Source organism: Diadema setosum, chromosome 5 (assembly GCF_964275005.1).
Source record: "Diadema setosum chromosome 5, eeDiaSeto1, whole genome shotgun sequence".
NCBI lineage: Eukaryota > Metazoa > Echinodermata > Echinoidea > Diadematoida > Diadematidae > Diadema > Diadema setosum.
In genome coordinates, this window is record NC_092689.1 from 40,890,377 (window position 1) to 40,909,789 (window position 19,413).

The window sequence follows — 19,413 nt, forward strand, 5'->3', positions numbered from 1 at the left end:
AACACCTGTCGTGTGTGTACTTTGTAGTTTACAAATTTACAGCTATTTTTAGAAGTACTTCAAGGTCAAGGGTATAACATTCATGATCAAATTGACACAAAATCTGAAAGAAGAGCACAAATACTTTAGAACCTTAATATTGTAGGCTGTCAGCTTTCATAATTCTTGAAATATTGCTCTGTGAAAAGTCTTTCAAAACACATTTACATGCAGTGCAATGAGGAAAATGGAGCGATTTATTGTTTTTTTTATCAAATTTTGGGTTAATCTTCAAGGTCATTATTATGAAATAAAAGTGTTTTGTGGTATACATTACTAAAATATGTATAACAGACTATCCCTACTGCAAATATCACAGGGCTAGTGCTTTTCATTTTGAAAGCGTGGACATTTGAAATGTCCTCTAAACCCAATATGTGATATTACGTGGGAATTTGGCCGTTTACGACCATTTTCGGTGGGGTAAATTTGCCATTGAACATTTCGGGAGCAAAATTTCTTTGGTAACCCAAGATAATATAGGTAAATGTCTATCAATATACAAAAATTGATGCTATTCCTAGGTGGGACGAAGGGTGATCCGTGACCTTGAATTTGGCACATTTTTCATTTTTGTCAACTTTGAGGGCGCTCTCCGTAAAAACGGTGATCATGAATGCGCCGATTTTTTTCAAAATTACTCAGCAAGTCAAAGCCTTCAACAGCATAATATTTTAGAACCTAAGGTGATGAAATGTGGAAGATATTAGCTTCTAAATATGCATTCAAATTTTCAAAATTAACATTTAACACCATTTTCGGTGACCTCGTGCACGTTAACGAAAAGTCAATTTGGCGTCACAGTCAGTTTTTCTTGCAAAGACTATAAAGTTCTCTCAATTTCCAGATAATGAACACTTTTGCATAAATATCCAAGCTAAAACAGTCAATCAAAAATGCCCAATTTTCTTTTAACTAATTTTTTGGAATGCGCACCGGTTGCTATGTGAGGCTGTATCTTAGCAACCAATTGACCTTGGGGCAAAATATTTTGGGATTTTCCGTCAGACACTTTGGGGAACATTTGGTGCGATTTTTAAGAAAATCGGAGGGGGTCGGGTGACAACTTTTCTGAAAATTGGATGATTTGACGTGGATTGACCCTTATGGATTTTTGTGAGATCGTATATATAGCACATTTAGTTTTCAACATTTTAAATATTTTGTGTGTGTGATAGGAATATGTGTAACTGATGCACATGCGTGGTATGGCCTGAATGATTGCATACCAATGCCAGTCATAAAGTGAACCGATGCAATTTCAGGCTGTCAGTCGGCAATTTGATGTTATGGATGTAAAACGAGGCATTTACCAAGTGCATGTGTTTGCATGTCTTCGCATTCAAAGTTTTATTTTTAATGTGTATGTTCTTTTGACTTTTATCATGTCACGTTGAAGTGGTACAGTCATGGTAATGGCCACCCATCCTCCGGCTGCGCCTCAGCCCGCTCCGGCCACGACGGCATCCACCAATCCGCCAAACTCAGCCCAAGGACCCAACCAAGCTGCTCCAATGAACAACGTGACTCCTCAGTCTGTGGGGCGAGAGTTTGTGAGGCAGTATTACACTCTGCTGAATAAGGCGCCGAAGCACTTGCACAGGTGAGTTTTGTGCACAGTTTTGTGCCCAACTTTTACACCTTCCCACCTAGGGCATGTCCTACCCAGGGGCCCGTTTCATAAAGATTAGGCTCAACAAATCGAGTGTAAGATCAATCGCAACTCTTTATGAAACAGGCCCCACAGCTGCCAGTAAGCTTACTAGTCTCCTTGATTCTGTAGGAGGCTTCCTGAAAAAGAAAGAACAGACTGAATACAAAAAATTATATCATGTTTCCTCTTGTCTGGAAAGAAGAATATACAAGTCTCCCACATTCAGGAATGATTTTTATTTGAATTTGATATGGGCATGTTCACAGCCTGGCTACAACCCTCGTGCCTGCTTACCCCAGTCAACTGATGTCCACAGTTGAATACCGTAAAAATGATATGTTCGCAGCGTGAAAATTTCACAAATTGGAGGCGATGGCCTTTCTTGCAGCATGAAATTTTCGCGAATTGCCACTGGGATCCAATGCATATTGTGTAGACAAGAACTTTCGCGTGCATTTTAATTTCGCGAATGATGGCGCCCGCGAAATTAAAGTGCATGCGAACATTCCTTGTTTTACAGGATGTAAAATGAGAGGATACTTGTTTTTAGCTCTCCTGTACAAGAAGGTTCAAGTGAGCTATTGCAGTCATTCATCTTTTGGCATTTCCATAGAAACATATGCCAACTTCATGCTAGACAATCAAGAACTCAAGAACTCAAAACAGGGGTCACTCTCCTGTTGTGTGAATGTAAGCATTCCTGAGTGTATGTTGCAGGTTAAAGCAGTGCATGGGACCAAGTTGAGATGCACAGCAGCTATAAAAGAGGTCATTTGTGATGGACATTTCAACTTACCAATACTGCAGAACGTTGTGCATCCTCAGTTTTCCTGGGATATTTCATTAAAGTGTCCAGTATGCACTGTATTAAAAATGCTGTACAACTTTTCCAGTAGACCACTGCATTAATGAAATGTTTAGTGATAAAGTAGTACTATTTTCGTCATATATTTACCAATTCTAATTTTTTACGAATCGGGACTTCCCAACAATTTCGTGAATGGTTTAAATTTGTGATTGTGGAGCACAACACTGAATGGAGAAATGTATGCAGCAAAACTGCACAATAGCACTAGAAATCTCTTAGGATTGTGTGTAAAATGTGCAGACTCATTGCATTACTTGAGTGATGCTTGCCCATGCGCATGTACAATGTAGACTGCATAGCACATTCGTAGATTACAAAAAAAAGCAACAACAATCAACAACTGTATATTGACTTGTAAACATCAAGTGTAATGTGGAACAGTGAAGATTTTAGATTAGGTGCTCAATGAGTGGTAGCTATAGTTGATAAATGAATGATAACATTTGGCTCAGTATTGTTGAACGCTGAACATAGATTTTCTAGTGTCTTAATCAGTGCCATCTATCCAATATACGCATGTGAATGTCATTGCTGCATGGTAACTTTCAAAGAAGTCACTTAGATGACACTTACTTAGTATTTATTGAAGAGCAAATACACACATGTTCATGAATTATTTTGGGCCTTCATGCTTATGATACACAGTGTGATTAATGATTATGGTTGATAGTGGCATTAACCTAAAGTGATTGTAATGCAATATAGACAATATACCAGGCTTCAAATCCAGCAGCATGGATACAGATTATAGGTGTCTGCTTTGCCGTAGGAGTTTGTAACATGATGACTTGCACTAGCATGACTTGTGACTCATTGAACTTTGGCAAGGTTTACATGCGTGTCACTTCAAAGTGTGTTAGTATCACAGCTACGAGTCAGTACAGACTGAATACACACATTGCGTTGTGCAGCACTTGAAACGAGTCCCTCTCAGGGGGCCTCATGCATGTGTTGTATTAATGTGGGTTGTGCTCAAGACTGCAAGCTTAAGGACATGCATTTGTTGCAGCATACTTGCATAGTTTTATAATTATAAATGTGTGCACTTTTTTTTTTTTGGGGGGGGGGGGTATTTCTATAACATTGGTTTACTTTGTATAAATTGCAGATCTTTCTCTAGGAGTACATGGTGGTCATGCATATGAATTAATATTGGAAAACAAGTGTGAAACTTTATTTAAAACACCCAATACTTATGAAGGGAACTCTGAAGGAGGAGACTAAAATGGATAAATGGTCAAAAATATGTGGCCGAGGTATGCTACATGTTGTAGTGAAGTATTTAATTACATGTATGTCATTTTCTGGTCACAACTCTACTTATGAATGTCCAGTGACGATGTAACTCGGACTAGGTAAAAGTGTGATGATGAGTAGAACCTGATGGTGGTGACAGTTCAAAGATCGAAGTCAAAAGTCATCATACTTGTTTAAAAATATCACCCTCTAGTCATAGCTTTAGCTAGGAATATCCGTTGGTAGAGTATTTAGTACTGAGAAAGATTAAAAAAAATGAACAGTTATGTGTCTTAAGTGTCGTTCCCAGTAAAATATCAAAGTCAAGGTTAGCTGTCAAGGCTAAGTTGATAAGTAGTGCCTTTTGGTGTGATAGATATGAATCTATAAAGGAATAGATACAAATATATATATCGAAAAATATTTCGTTATTGCAGATATGGTTAAAAGTCAATTCTTGGTTGGAAGTCCAGATCACTAGGTTTCTGCAATATATGTTAATTGAGAGCCATGCACAATACTTCTGACAGTTGTAGTGATTGGTAAGAAGCATAAGATTCCCATCACTCGTTCATGCCTGTAAATTGAGTGGATGTAGAGGTTATGAGACCTGAAAACTGTCCTCTTTTTACAGCAGGGTATAAAATTTGTGCACATCTTTGGAATGTAAGGTATTATGCTAGTAGGCTTTATATCCCTTTTCATTACCTCCGCCAAGGGAGGAGGTTATGTTTTCGTTACCGTTTGTTTGTTTGTCTGTGTGCTAAATAACTGAAAAAGTGGTTAACCGATTTGTATGAAACGTACAGGAAAGGTTGAGAATGACACAAGTAACAAATGATTAAATTTTGGGGGAATTTATGAAGGATTTATGATATTTTGACGGGTAGGGTCAGTGAACTTGAGAGTTTAAGCTGTGCATTTTTTAGGTTTTCAAATGCGCACTAAAGTGTGTGCCCTAGTTTCTGCTAGGGCAAGGGGCGTTGCGCAGCTGAAAGTTTATGACCTAACAAAGGCTTCTATATTGGGAAATCGGGCGATTTTTCAGCATGTATGTATACCTATGGGTGGAAATCACTGATCTCTATGGAAGAGCCCAAAGAGCTTTTCCCCAATGGTGGAGAGGAGAAAAATCTCTTTGGGAAGAGCAAGATCATCGGTTGAAAGTAGCTACTTGGCGGAGGTCTGCGCTGTCAGAGTGCTTTTCTAGTTTCAATTGATACAATGTACGTGCATGAATTATCCATTTCCTTAACTGAAAAATGCATACATGTCATATTGCAGCTTATTTATATATCTAAAAGGATACAAAATTGAATGAAGAATTTTCGTAGAGAGCTACATTAGCCCCCGAGAATCTCATTTCATTTGCACTTTTTCCTCTCAATTGTTTGTCTTTTTCCTGAATGACTAACTCAATACAAATATTTCTGTGAAATACACCTGCTGGTAGCTCAACTGCAAGTTAATATGTAAAAGTTTGCAGTGGCACGATTGTATTTTTCATGTTTTGTTTTGTTCAATCGCACACAGGTTTTACACGAATGCTTCATCTTTCGTGCATGGTGGAGTTGATCCTGATGGGAGCCCGGAGGATCCTGTCTATGGCCAAGAGGTATTTTCTCCCCACTAAGTATAGACAGATCTTTTTGAGAAAATGAATGAAACAAGGAGAGGGAGAGAGACAAAAATAACACTAAATCAGCACATACTAAAACTGATGTGATATCGAGAAAAATAAAAGAAATATGGCCAGTGGAAAGAAACTTGTTTCTCCTGGCATCCTCTAAGCATGTACTGAATACGGCAATCTTGGTCTGATTTTCATGTCTTTGCTGATGACATTTTTTTTATGCCTCCGCCACGAAGTGGTGTCGGAGGCATTATGTTTTCGGGTTGTCCGTCCGTCCGTCCGTCCGTCCTTCCGTCCGTCCGTAATGAATTTTGTGGACAAGGTAACTATCAAAACCTGTTGAGGTATCCTAATGAAACTTGGCATGTATGTGTATTAGGGGGTAAAGTTGTGCCTATCAACTTTTGGGTGCACATGCTCAAGGTCAAAGGTCAAAAGGTCAAGGTCAAATACATAAAATTTCACTATTTCCACCTTATCTATTGAATGCCTGAAGATATTTTCTTGAAACTTAGTGTATATATGTATTACCCAATAAAGATTCTCTGGTGAAAGTTTGGGTCATGAGGTCAAAGGTCAAAGGTCAAAAGGTCAGGGTCAAATACATAAAATTTCACTATTTCCACCATATCTATTGAATGCCTGAAGATATTTTCTTGAAACTTAGTGTATACATGTATTACCCAATTAAGATTCTCTGGTGAAAGTTTGGGTCATGAGGTCAAAGGTCAAAGGTCAAAAGGTCAAGTAAAAATATTAAAACTTTTTTTTTTCTCCATACCTTGGAAAATTGTTCAAGGTATCTTCATGGAACATAGTATATACATATACTGACTGGAAGTGATTATCTAGAGAATGTAAAGTTCATGGGGTCAAAGGTCAGGGGTCAAAGGTCAAGTGCAACACTTCAAAATTTTACTATTTCCCTCCTATCATGCAATGCCAGCAGGGTTATTTTTTTTTACACTTGGTGTATGCATACATGTTTAACCCAATAGAAATTCTCTGGAAAGTTTTTTTTTTCTTCTTTTTTGCCTCAAAGGTCAAAAGGTCAAAGATCAAGTGAAAGTGCTGAACTAACTTTTTCCTCCATATCTCGGAAGTGGCTCAAGTTATCTTGAAACTTAGTACATATTATGCATGTTCTACCTGAAAGTGATTATCTTATGAATTTTAGGGTCAAGGGCCAGATGAAAATGGTAACAATTTACTATTCAATTCAGAAATTGCACTTTTTCTCCACACCTGTACCTTGAAAATTACTCAATGCCTAAATGTATGAATGGGTCAAAGTCGAGTTAAAGTCCTTAAATCCCTAGATACATGCTCTCCTATTCATCCAATTAAACCTAGGTCAAGGAAGGTGAACATTCAACACATTTGTGACAAACTTGTCATTTCAATATTTTGCCAATTTTGTGAAAATGTAATCACACATTGTCCACATGTACTATCTAGACCTATTGGGAAAATCATGCATTATGGCGGAGGCATACCAGTCGCCAAAGCGACATTTCTAGTTTTTTTTTTTTTATGGGACTGAAATATCAATGTTTCTATAGGCTCAGGACAGGAACGAGCATTTTTTTTTTTTTTTTTTTTTTTTTTTTTTTTTTTTTTTTTTTATCACATACAATGAATGTTAATGTTTAACACTGGTGACAGTCCAAGACACTGACAATCACCGTTGGGCCAGTAACTTTTCAGGAAATGCCAAATTTAATGGTCAGACGTGACCGATTGTTGGTAAAAAAAAAAGAACAGGACCAGTGAATTTTAGGTTCAAACCAGTAAAACTTGTTATCTACTGGTATGACCAGTTGAAAAAATGGGTTGTTGTGCAGCCCTGTGTATGTGCTTATGCTTCAAGGCTGATAATATGTGATGCGAAGGTCAAATTCCAGGGTAGACATCTGAAATATGTTTGTATGTGAGATAATTCCAGCAGCTTTTCATGTCACCAAACTTGTTCAAGTAGACTGATGAGGCACTCACAGACCGAGAAATTTTAATGAAGGTCATGGCAGTGTCTACAGACTTATATTCCAGGCTTTGCTCAGGGTGACAGTGACACATATTTTCTCCAAGTAAGAATTGACCATTCTGCTGCATTGCATAATTTAAACATACCAATTATAAGACAGAATGGGTCGACAGAACTATGACATTTGATGCACAGACATTACTAAGTAGCCTTTTAATAGTCTAGAAAGTTTTACATCAGGCTATTTATTTATTTCGTTAATGATGATGCTTTGATGTAGACTAGCAAATTTGATTGGAGACAAAACGCATTAGAATGAGTTCAAAGGTCATTGAAGTCTGAAATTGCTTCACACATTGGCAATCACTCAAGATAAGAGCAGTATTTTTAACTGTTTTACATGCCGTGAGACAGTCTTACAGCTAAGTTTGTGGTATATTTATTGAGGACAGAATGATTCATACCTTGCTACTTATACACCCCCTCAAAATAGTGGTTAGATCAAGGATAGCATGTGGTAGCCAGTGTCAAGGAATAGGATCTTATAACATGGTTTCATGCAATCGTGGCGACATTTGCTCTTTCCTGCCAGTGACAATTTAAAAGAGTGATGTTCTGGTGCTCAGTAAGGCATTATGATTTAGAATAACTTCAATCACAATACACAGTATTTGCTATCTTGTTGCAGCATGTTGAATCTTTGCTGTTTCCTGTTTCCTATCATAGGCCATCCATGCCAAGATCTTGTCTCTGAACTTCCGTGACTGTCATGCTAAGATCAGGCAAGTGGACAGTCATGGCACAGTAGGGGATGGTGTTGTTGTGCAGGTAAGTTCAGGAATCATTGCTGGTATGGTATTTATAGATTTACGATATGCTGAAGTTATTTTTTTTTTTTTTAATTCAAATGATAACAGCAGTAGTTGAGAAATAGCAATAAGCAACAATTTAGAACATATTTCAGTTCGATGGTTCTATCCAATGGTAATTTATTATTGCATTTTGTGACAGGGATTTTTTTGTGTGTGCCTGAAATTTGCAAAATATTTTTATGATCCAGTGTCATGCTTATACTCAGTAGTGGCAAGCAACTTTAGTAGAGACCAGACTGTAGAGACGTATCTGTTTCTCTCAGTTTTCACGCCATGAATGTTTCTAGTTTGTTGAAGACATAATGGCGTTGGTGAGTAAGGCGACTTTGAAGGAGATTCTTTGCCCTGCCATCAACAGGTCACTGGTGAGCTGTCGAATAACGGAGAGCCCATGCGTCGCTTCATGCAGACATTTGTGCTGGCGCCCCAGGCTGCCAAGAAGTACTTTGTCCGCAATGACATCTTCCGCTACCAGGATGAAGTCTTTCAGGACGAGGAGACTGAGAGTGAGCCCGAGATTGGTGTTGATTGTAAGTGTGCATCATGTTTGCTCTTGTAATATTTGTTGTCTTCAGAGCGTAGTGCTGTTATAATTGGGCTAGGTGTCTTGAAGCCATTTATAGGCTTTTCAGTTGTACTCGGTAGGTTGTAGACCGGGAATATTCATTTGTTTGAAATGAAAGGAGAAAAAAAGAATATAGAAATGTTGAAGTTTGTAGTTTCTTGCCATAATGGTCTGTAAAAGATTCAGTGGAGGTCACGTTGGAAGATATTTGATGATAATACTATGTAGGTATCTGCAGTCATTGGTTATTGAAGGTGGCTCATTCGGTAGTCTAATAAAATCGTGTGTTACCATGCTGCCCCCTCTAGTATGGGGCACAACAATCTATCTCTCAGATATACGTTTCCACATGTGTGGGGTCAAGCGTGTATATCATGCTGCAGGAATGAAGGAATGATTGGAGCAGTTGTCATGTCCACTTGCGTGATATCTTACCTATCATTTCTGGTTGACATTTGTGACTGTTGCAGGCGACTCTGATGGTGGTCGAGAAGAGATCAGGCTAGACCAGCAGCGGATTGCCACGCCAGAGCCGGCTGTCATCCCAAAGGAGCCTCCACAGGTGCCACCCCAGGCCACGGCTTACTACGAGCCACAGCCTCCAGTTCCTGTGAGGTAACGTCTAGTTTGTCATGTCAGTGGGTGTCTGTAATGCTCCTGTCTAGCCAGGAGTATGTGTCTCGGATACCCTGTCATGTACTTGTTTGCACATTTTCTCGTGTCCTTTCTGCTAGCTTATTGTTGGGGTATTTATTTACCTTTTTTGAGGAGGGGGGGGGGGAATGGGTGATGTCTGATTGCATGGAGGTTTGGGCCTGAAATGAATCCCAGAAAAAAAAAATGGTGTCTCGAAAATACAACATTCCATGTCTACAGTAATCTGATAGCCTCAGTGAGTGAATCAGTGTACACCATATGTTTGGCATTGGCCTGTTTGATTTATGGTTAGCATGATGCATGCAGGCAAGAGTGTTATTCGTATTCTTCTCTTTTCCTGCAGTTTTTAAGCATCTGACTGCCACACAAAATTGGTGTGGGGTCTGGCTGCGTGATAATGTCATGTTCTATTTTTAGATTGTGGGGACAGGGATTATGACCTTAAACTTAATCCTTGTTGCTGTTTGTTTTTCCTTTTTTATATTTTTTTAGAATGTATATGAATGACTTCAGGCTTATGTATACCTGTACTTGTGCATGAATTTATCCACAGCAATGGATCTGCGCACCCGGATTCCCCTGAGGACACGCCCATCAAGACGGTGGCACCAGAGGTGGAGACCTTCACCCCCGAACCACAGGCTGAGATTGAAGACCCTGCACTTAGCCAGTCTGTGAGGGTGGCTTCACCGCCCCCCATGGAGAATCACCAAGCGGAGCCTGTTGAGCCGGAGAAGCCACTGATAGAGGAGCCAGTGGACAAGAGTGAGTCGAAAGAGATCATATTCATGTTAAATCTCCGGAGATGATGTTAAAAGCAGTGAGTTGTAGATTAGTTACTAAATGAGGAACACAAAAGAAAGAAATAAAAAAAAAACCTGTATCATTATGCCAGCCTTGATCTATTTCCTCAGTAAGTTATGCCATGCAGGGTATTGCCAATATGCACCTAGATAGTGAAGGATAGTAGTGTGCTTTATTTTCTGTGTAGCTTGAATTAATGGACATGCTATGGCACATCATTCTGATAGCCATCAAAGATTTGTGAAAAATCAAGCAGCAAATTTGCAGATGCTAACCTTGCATCATGCTGCTGATACTTTTGCACATATGGTGACATCTATGCTGATTTCATAGCAATCCACAGGAATCTAGCAGTTCCATAAGAATTCTCAAAATTAAAGTAAGTGTAATAGTGCCTGTCAGCTTCCGAGAGACATGCCTAACGATGTACACCTTAGATATCTAAGTGCTATGAAAGTGGTCACTTTTGCGTTCAAATATTTTTGCCAATGAGGAGGTCACAGACATTTCACACGATGTTTTCGCGGTTTGACACTGTTGCTTTCGTAAGTGCAATAATTCCTGTCTGTTCACTCTGCCACTTTACTTTATATGTATTTATTAGACATCTGACAGCACAAAGATACCAGTACATACCTTAGCAATCACGACTGGGCCAGAAGAAAACATACGCGGCCTCGCACGCCCGTATTTGCAATGCACTAATACACTCTGCTGTGCACATTGTGTGTGCCATGCACATGTACACGCGTACTGTATACTTACAGAAGTCACATGATTGGGGCTGCAGACATGTGACATGTGAATGCTGAAACTTACATGAGGTCTTCTACTAACTGGCTTGGTACAAAAACAATTTCATTTTCCAAATAGGAATACAAAATTATGCAAGTTTATTGTCATGCTTGCTGTGTATAGGGGAAGTCTGGACTCAGTTTTTGTTCAGTTCCGTGATCCACAAGTTAATAAACACAACGCAGTGTTTCAGTTCTTAAAATATGAAGTCCAACACAAGGAGACACACTGAACTGTTTAAAATTCAGCAAAAATTGTTATTAAAAACAGATGGACTTTAAAGCGCTAAAGTGTCCCAAGAAGTGATGAAATTATTCATCCCAGTATGCCTCCTTTGCATCATTGTCCTTATAATAGCTTGTGATGACTTGAAGTCTCTGCAATAGCTTTCATGACCCTAAGTCGCATGGAAACCCTTCATGATTATGTCTTGATTTTACCGTAAAATGTCATGTACACACAACATTTGCTGGGCGTGAATGGGCTTGATGACTGAGTTGCGAAGGTCAATGGATTTGACCACATTGTTGATATTTCCTCCTTCTTCAGTGCCTTCAGCTACCTTCTTGGCATACCAGTTGGAAAAACAGTGCCTGCATCTCCTTTTCCACTTTTTTTTCGGTGGCATCAAGGGGGTAGGAGTAATCACATACAGAAATTCTATCTCATACTGGCTTGTTGAGGAGTTCCTTGGTGTGGTGAGCATGGAAGACGTTAAAGATCAGGAGGGGTTATACATCAGCTGGCCAAACCATATTCTCTTTGGTCCGAGTAATGTACGGGAGGATAATTTTCTCAATGTACCGAATCGTACTGTCACTAGTACTCCAGTGACTTTCGGTATGCCAAATGTCCCAATCTTATAGGAATTCCACCGGTGGATCACATTGATCTTTCTTATCCTGGTAGATAATCTGAGGTGGTCAGGACTCTCCACTCAAAGAGCATGCTATGAGGGAGGTATTCTGCCACTTGTCATCGGATGCCCTGATAGGTACCTGCCTGTCTCCTTTTGGATTCATGATCCAAGATGTAGCTAGTGTGGATTGAACTGCTGTGTGGTCCCAATTTATTACCAGTTCAGCTGGTATGTTGAACTTGCGCACAAGGCGGCCAATTCTGCGGTGAAATCTTCTGGCAATCTCATCATTGTTCTCCGGATGAGTTTTTATCTTTTTATCCCTTAGTACTTTTTTGTGTATCCCATTCTGTCAAGCACTGATCTGGTCCATGATTTATCAATTGTCACACTGCCCCCATGTTCACTGAGGACAGGAGGCTTAGCTGTTTGAAGCAGACCTGTAGTGCCAGCTAGAACTAGTTTGTTGCTCACAATCTTCCATGTCTCCTCGCTGTGTTAATGAAATCCTTCACCTTGCCGTCCCATTCCTTTCCCAGCAGAAGTTTGTGTCCTCTGGCACTTTGGGCCAGGGATTCAGGAATATCACTAGACGCAATTGCCTTCAAATATGCATCCTTCATACCCCGGATGGTACTCTCTGAACAGAGCTCTTCAACTCTGTTGAAAACTTCCTCTGAGCAGCAGCTACTCCATTCGTGGCTGCATAGCATCCTACATTTGCTCAAAGTTCACTGCTATGCAGTCCATATGGACCATGCCATTTCTTACTAGGAGGCACAGATTCATTCAAAGATGTTGATAAAGAAGTTTCATTCAGAAAGACATTGACTTTCTTATTTGCAACTCGTGTGACTGTTTGAAATGTCATTAAGTTTTGAGGCAAATTGGAGGTCACTCATTCAGTGGTTAAAAGTACGTGAGCAAGATTTTTGCTAAGAGTAGTTGGTGATAAATTGTGATTAAAACAACACTGAGCACTTTATGAATTAAATTTCTGAAAGAAAGGTGTAATGAATGGCACCCCTTGCACATGCTGTGAGAAACGCTAAGTAATAACATCTGTATTATGTCATCCCTGGTATTTTTTCCACTAGAGCCAATTAAATATACATTCAGAAAAACTAATTGTTTTATGCACACAGCATGCACACGCAACAACCAAGATCACTGCACTCTCTTGTGCCTTAGGTTTGTCAGTAAAAGGGGATGCGCGGAGCTTTAAACATACAAGCAGCGTATATTCAGCCAGCAATGGCCATGGTTTTGCTCAAGCTCAAAATGCACTAAATGCTGCAAAATGAGCACATTGTTGATTTTGCACTGCAAATTTAATGCAATCTAGATCAGGTAGCAATATTTTTGTGTGTTGTTTAATTTGTGTCCCCGAAGTGATTTGAATAGCGTTTACAGTACTGGAAGCCATTGAATGCTTTAATTATGATCATATCAACAGTACAAATAATTTTGCAGTTCATGCCCATTTGCTCAACCAGAATGAAACTAGATTAAATACTGTTTGAAAGGGCACTTGTAAAATGAACATGTTTCAAATAAAGTCTGTGTTATGAAATGAAATGTGTCCCACCCCACCTTGTAAGAATGATGTTTATTTAAAAAAAAAAAAAATGTGTTGTTTGTTTCTTCAGCGCCGAAAACCTTTTCTTGGGCGGACAGGGCCAGAGGACCCACTGCTCCCAGCACTGGTTTGGCCAGCAATCCCATGGCAGCACCGGTAACTATTTCTCCCTCTTGCATAATTGTCTTGCTTTTAAATTGTGCTACACCAGCAAGAGTTGTGCATGGTGAGAAAGATAACTCTGCAAGTAAAGTCATGTAAAGGAGTCCTGACAAGTTCTCTGGTTTGGCAGACCACTGTAAGGTTATGGCCAGCTACTAGAGTATACTGTACGAGCTGAAATTTTCGCGTACAGATATTTTCGCGAATTGCTACTTGGAGGACATTTTCACGTGTTGTTAATTTCGCGGTTGCGAGGGTCTAAACTGAACTTAGCTATTCGCGCGTTGTTATTTTCGCGGTTCAAAGGCGATTGGCGAAATTCGCGAAAATAAAACCACTGCGAAAATTGCAGCTCGTACAGTACCCTGATAGCCATAAGTAGGATCAATGGTTGTTAACTATGTTCTATTTTTCTATTTTGCTTTTTTTTAATGAAGGTAATGGCATGTAGGAGCAACTTTGTATTGACTGTAGCAATTTACATGTGATTTCCTCATCACCCTATAAGATTATTGAAAACCCACGGATGGCAGAGTAGATTAGTGCATTGTTACTATGATTCTGGTGCTATTTTCCATTATCATTGGCAGAGCCAGGTTATTGCCCCAAAGGCAAGTGATCAGATTGGTGGTATGACCACCTTGACGAGGGAGCCACCTTCAAGAGCCAAGGAAGTCCTCCCCCAAAGAGAACCTAAGAAAGAGCGTCGCGGACCCCCGGGTGGCATGGGCGGTGGACCAGGTCCCGCTCCTGGCATGGGACCTGGGCTGGGCAGTGGCAGGAGAGGCTTTGAGGAGGGTCCTGACAAGGGAAGGGGACCATCCTCGAACCGCTACCCCGATAGTCATCAGCTGTTTGTGGGCAACTTGCCTCAAGACATCAATGATGAAGAGCTCAAGGTTTTCTTCTCAGGTGAGAATTAACTTGCCCAGAAGAAACATAGTAGATGTTCACCAAGTAGGATTTTTCAACTGTGCTCAGATTTAAAGGGACTCTACAGTACTGGTTGAGGTGGGGATTCATGTTTTGAACATTCCTAAGTGAGATAATGAGAAACCTCTTATGAAATATGAAAGTGCATGTATTTTTAAGAAGGATTCAATGTTTATTTGATGAAAATTACCTTACGTGACCCTTAATATCAGTGTTCAAAGTTATCAGCTTTCATTAACAGTTTGTGGTAACACAGGCATTTGCCAAGAAGAAATTTTAGTTCTTCATAATGTAGAAATTCTTATTTAAAACATAGGAAATAAAACATAAAAAGCAGCACTGGGCTTACCCACAGGCCATGAGGCCAACAGCCATGACGCCCCATCAACTGGCTGCAATGCCCCTCCAAAATTTGAAGAGTTTAAGGCCACTATTGGTCGTGACCCTTTCTGGTTAAAAGAACTAGGGAATCTAATAAGTTTGAAGATCAAAACATAATATTCCCTTCCTTTCCATAGATCTGTCTAGTGCCTAAAGCGTAATGCACAATGGTTGTTAAGTATATATCAATGTATAGTAAGTACTGTAGCACATCCTCCTGAAACATTGTGGTAACTTTTGTTGCCAGGCAAAGAAACACCAATCAAATCAATGTAGTTGAAATTAAAAACAAATTTTAGGTGAATTGATTTTGGCCTTCAACCCCCGACTTGATGCCTTCAAAAATGTATTTAAAAAGTGAGAGTAAAAGCCAAACTTGTTGTGACCCCAAACAAATTGAATTTGAGCTGTAAGGAAATTTGAAAAATAACCCTCTTATTCAGGTCTGATGTTGATGTTGCATCTACCATTTACTTTATCTTAATTTACTCCATTTATTTTGTGTTATTGTGTACAGCACAAGAATCCCGCCACTGGATGTACATCAGCCGCAGCAGAATTCTATGAGCTCCCATACTCCCAACCCCACATAATACCTATTAACTGTAAACTGAATGTTAAAATATGCTTTCGATTTTTTGTTTTGTTCTTGTTTTGTTTTGCAGCCAACTTTGACATGGTGTGGAATTGCACAGAAAGTAATCATGTTTCACGAGTATGGAAGTACAACAAATTGTCAGAGCTAACAGTGTTTTTGCTGACATTGTTCAATCTGCAGAATTTGGGCGCGTTGTCGAGATGCGCATCAACCGCAACTCTGGACCCAAGCTCCCGTACTTTGGCTTCATTGTGTTTGACGATGCAGAGCCAGTTCAGAACATCCTTGCTCTGAAGAAAACAAAGGTACTTAAATGTCTGTTAGCACACCACATCTGACTAAAAAATGCATGTATGTGTTTGATACCAGCACCAGTAGATCCACTCTGCACAGCTCATAGATATGTCAGAATCTTGCAGTGGATGGGTTGATGGAATGTCTGTAAGGCAGTCATTATACCCCCGCCAAACGAAGTTTGAAGGGGGTATATAGGAATCAGCGGACGGTCAGTCGGGTGGTCGGCGGTCGGGCGGTCGGTCCGTTGCAAATCTTGCGTCGCGAACTACTTCCTCAGTTTTCAACCGATTCCCATAAAACTTGGCACAGATATGTGCCTTGGGTTGTAGATGTGCAAGACATATTTTTTGACAGTACCCAAAAGTACGTTGCCATGGTAACGGCATATTATGGGCAAAAATGGGTACAAATCTTGCGTCGCGAACTACTTCCTCAGTTTTCAACCGATTCCCATAAAACTTGGCACAGATGTGTGCCTTGGGTTGTAGATGTGCAAGACGTATTTTTTGACAGTACCCAAAAGTACGTTGCCATGGTAACGGCATATTATGGGCAAAAATGGGTACAAATCTTGCGTCGCAAACTACTTCCTCAGTTTTCAACCGATTCCCATAAAACTTGGCACAGATATGTGCCTTGGGTTGTAGATGTGCAAGACGTATTTTTTGACAGTACCCAAAAGTACGTTGCCATGGTAACGGCATATTATGGGCAAAAATGGGTACAAATCTTGCGTCGCGAACTCCTCCCACAGTTTTTGATCAATTTTTATGAAATTAGGTACAGATGTTCATCTGAATATGTTAATGTGCAAGACACATATTTCCGCAGTGGCAAAAAGTGCGTTGCCATGGTAATGGCATGTTATTGGTAAAATATAGGGCAAAATGCTTCATGGCAAAACTGCTTCATCAGTGTTCTTCCAATTCTCATGGAATTCATATTGAATGTTTGTCTTAGGATATAGGTCAGCATGACACATTTCTTGACAGTGACAAAAAGTATGTTGCCATGGTAACAGCTCACATATTATGAGCCAAAATGATGGAAAATTTTGTGTTGCAAACTACTTCCTCAATTTTTGCCCAATTTCCATGAAACTTGGTACAGATGTGTGCCTTTGGTTGTAGATGTGCAAGACGCATTTTTCGACAGTACCCGAAAGTACGTATTAATGGCAGAAGATCAAGGAAAGATCTTGCGGATTTAACTACTTCCTCAGTTTTTTGACCAAAGCTTATCAAATGTTGTTTGGCGGGGGTATAACCAGTCGCTGTAGCGACATTTCTAGTTTTCATTTTGGCAAGTAACACCCAGTTATTTGTCTTCTTTTTTTTTGGGGGGGGGGGGGGAGGGGAGGAATTGCTTTTGGAAGAGGTCTTGAAAGTGCTTATGATGCAAGATGAAAGTAAGGAAATTCAACTGTTTATGTCTTGTTATTTTTTTATGGAGAGTAATCAATATTTGATCAGTGTTGGCCCATCATCTTTCTTTCTGTTAGTCCATCTTGCTCCGAGGAGAACATCGCCTGAATGTTGAGGAGAAGAAGGCCCGAGACATGCGACCCCCTCGCATTCCACGTGGAGATACCAGGCCTGGCAGTGGTGGAGCCCCACGTGGAGGCTCCCTGGGTAGGGGCGGCGGTAGGGGCAGTGCAGGAGGTGGAGTCGGAAAAGGAGGTGGAGGAAACAGAAGCTACAACCCACAACGCTAAGTCAGTGGTACCTGAGGCCAGGGAGGCTTGGACTGGAGTCAGTTGTTGAATGCAACAAGGATGGAGTAGCTCAGGAGCCAATGTTCTGCCTGTGGGCCTGTAATAGATTAGTTTCTATACAACTTTTGAGTCATGGAATGGATCAGAGTGGTAGGGATTGGGCAGGATTCTGGGGAATTCTGGGGATTGGATGGGGGGGGGGGGGATGGGGAAGCGTCTGCATTGAAGATGATTATGAGATGTTACAGAAATGCACGCAATGATAACCAGTAGGTATAAGCTTACCCTCTGCATGAGACACAAGATCCTGAAATACACTCAAAGTGAATGGCACATTTTAGCAAGTGTGTTACAATTTTGAAGTTTATATGCAATTTTTTTTCCCTTAAATAGACAAGTACTGATAATGCAATTGAAAGGTTTCTTTGTCACATATCTTTCAACTTGTACTCTTGTATGTGATCATAGATTTATTTTTATGCTTTCTCCTGTAGACAAGGAAAGTATGTTGGTGTGTGTTATATGTCATCAATGTTCATAGATCAAGCATGGGAAGGGATTGAGTTCTCTTTGTATATGTGTTCACCTGTATGTTATTTTTTCAGTTTTATTTCTTCTTCTTATTATTAATCTGCAATGTTAGTCACCAGTGTTTGTCACCAGTGTTCCCTTAAATGACGTTGTCTCATGCTGGAAGACTTGATGATGTGAAATGTTTGCGCTCAGTCTTGATTAAACTCCTGGTTTATACCTTGGTGCCTTGTAGTTCAATAAAAGAAGACATGTTATCAAGAATGAGCGATTTGTTTTTTTTTTTTTTCCCGCTGATTAGTTGTTAAAAGGTCAAGAACATTTAGTGTGTGCTCCTCCAACAGTATCCACAACTATGTCTCTTTGCTGTTGAGGGTTCTGTTTTTTTTTTTTTTTCTTCTTCTTTTTGGTTCTGTTTATGTTTTGCTCAGTAAGTTGTACGTGTAGCTTTGTTACAATAAAAAAGAAAATGTCTGTTTAAAAAAAAAAATGATGAAAAAGGAAATTTGAGTATAATGCAAATGTTCCTAGCCTGAAACTTTCATAGAATGAGAGAGTGAGAGGGCAGTGTGTGAGTTTAGAATGAAGACATGGGACGAGAAAAGCCTCAGGAAGAACAAATTCACACATTTAAACAAAAACAAACAAAAAAATCTAAGCAGTGTCTGATTATAGCTAGATATTTATGTCAAAAAGCCAGTGATGTCAAGGGAAATGGCGTAGGTGCTCCCTTGTTTCCACACAGTGATAAAGAGATGGCATTCATAGTGTTATAAGTAGTATCTGTGAGCGTTAAAAAAAAGAAGAATATTAGCAAAGCAAGAAAACTGTTACGGAGTAGAACATTTGCTAATTATTCGACACATTACTTTAACGAGTTGTATGTATTGTTGGCAGTGCTGTATGAAGTGCTTTTTGTGTGAGGCATTTGCCTAATGCAGCCACTATTTAACAAAGTAACTTTTTGATGCCTGTAATAATACTGCAGAAGAGGAGTTACTACGATTTTGCACATTTCATGTATCCTTGCTAAGCAGTTATTTCATTCTGAAGGGATAATTGTAAAATGCTTCTGAGTTTGAAAATACGGTGTTGTCTATGTGATGTTGAAGCATAATTTTTCAAAAACACAGAGAAATGGATGTCACAGCAGGTACTTCATTGCTATGCTACTAGATGTGTATGTATGTCTGTCTGTCTGTGTGTGTGTGTGAATGTGAAAGAGAGAGAGAAAGAGAAAATGGCACAACTG

General features: G+C 39.7%; 1 protein-coding gene across 1 annotated transcript in view; it reads left to right on the top strand.

The window, feature by feature from the left end:
- LOC140228286 (ras GTPase-activating protein-binding protein 2-like) overlaps positions 1 to 17,809 on the top strand; it is a 36,626-nt gene extending 18,817 nt beyond the window's left edge. Inside the window, exons 2-11 of the mRNA XM_072308512.1 lie at positions 1,439 to 1,642; positions 5,331 to 5,412; positions 8,141 to 8,242; positions 8,645 to 8,816; positions 9,322 to 9,466; positions 10,062 to 10,273; positions 13,616 to 13,701; positions 14,298 to 14,619; positions 15,800 to 15,924; positions 17,418 to 17,809. Of these exons, the coding sequence (XP_072164613.1) occupies positions 1,449 to 1,642; positions 5,331 to 5,412; positions 8,141 to 8,242; positions 8,645 to 8,816; positions 9,322 to 9,466; positions 10,062 to 10,273; positions 13,616 to 13,701; positions 14,298 to 14,619; positions 15,800 to 15,924; positions 17,418 to 17,630 (1,653 nt within the window). The 5' untranslated portion in view covers positions 1,439 to 1,448 and the 3' untranslated portion in view covers positions 17,631 to 17,809. The remainder of the gene's footprint in view (positions 1 to 1,438; positions 1,643 to 5,330; positions 5,413 to 8,140; positions 8,243 to 8,644; positions 8,817 to 9,321; positions 9,467 to 10,061; positions 10,274 to 13,615; positions 13,702 to 14,297; positions 14,620 to 15,799; positions 15,925 to 17,417) is intronic.
- Positions 17,810 to 19,413: the final 1,604 nt, after the last annotated feature.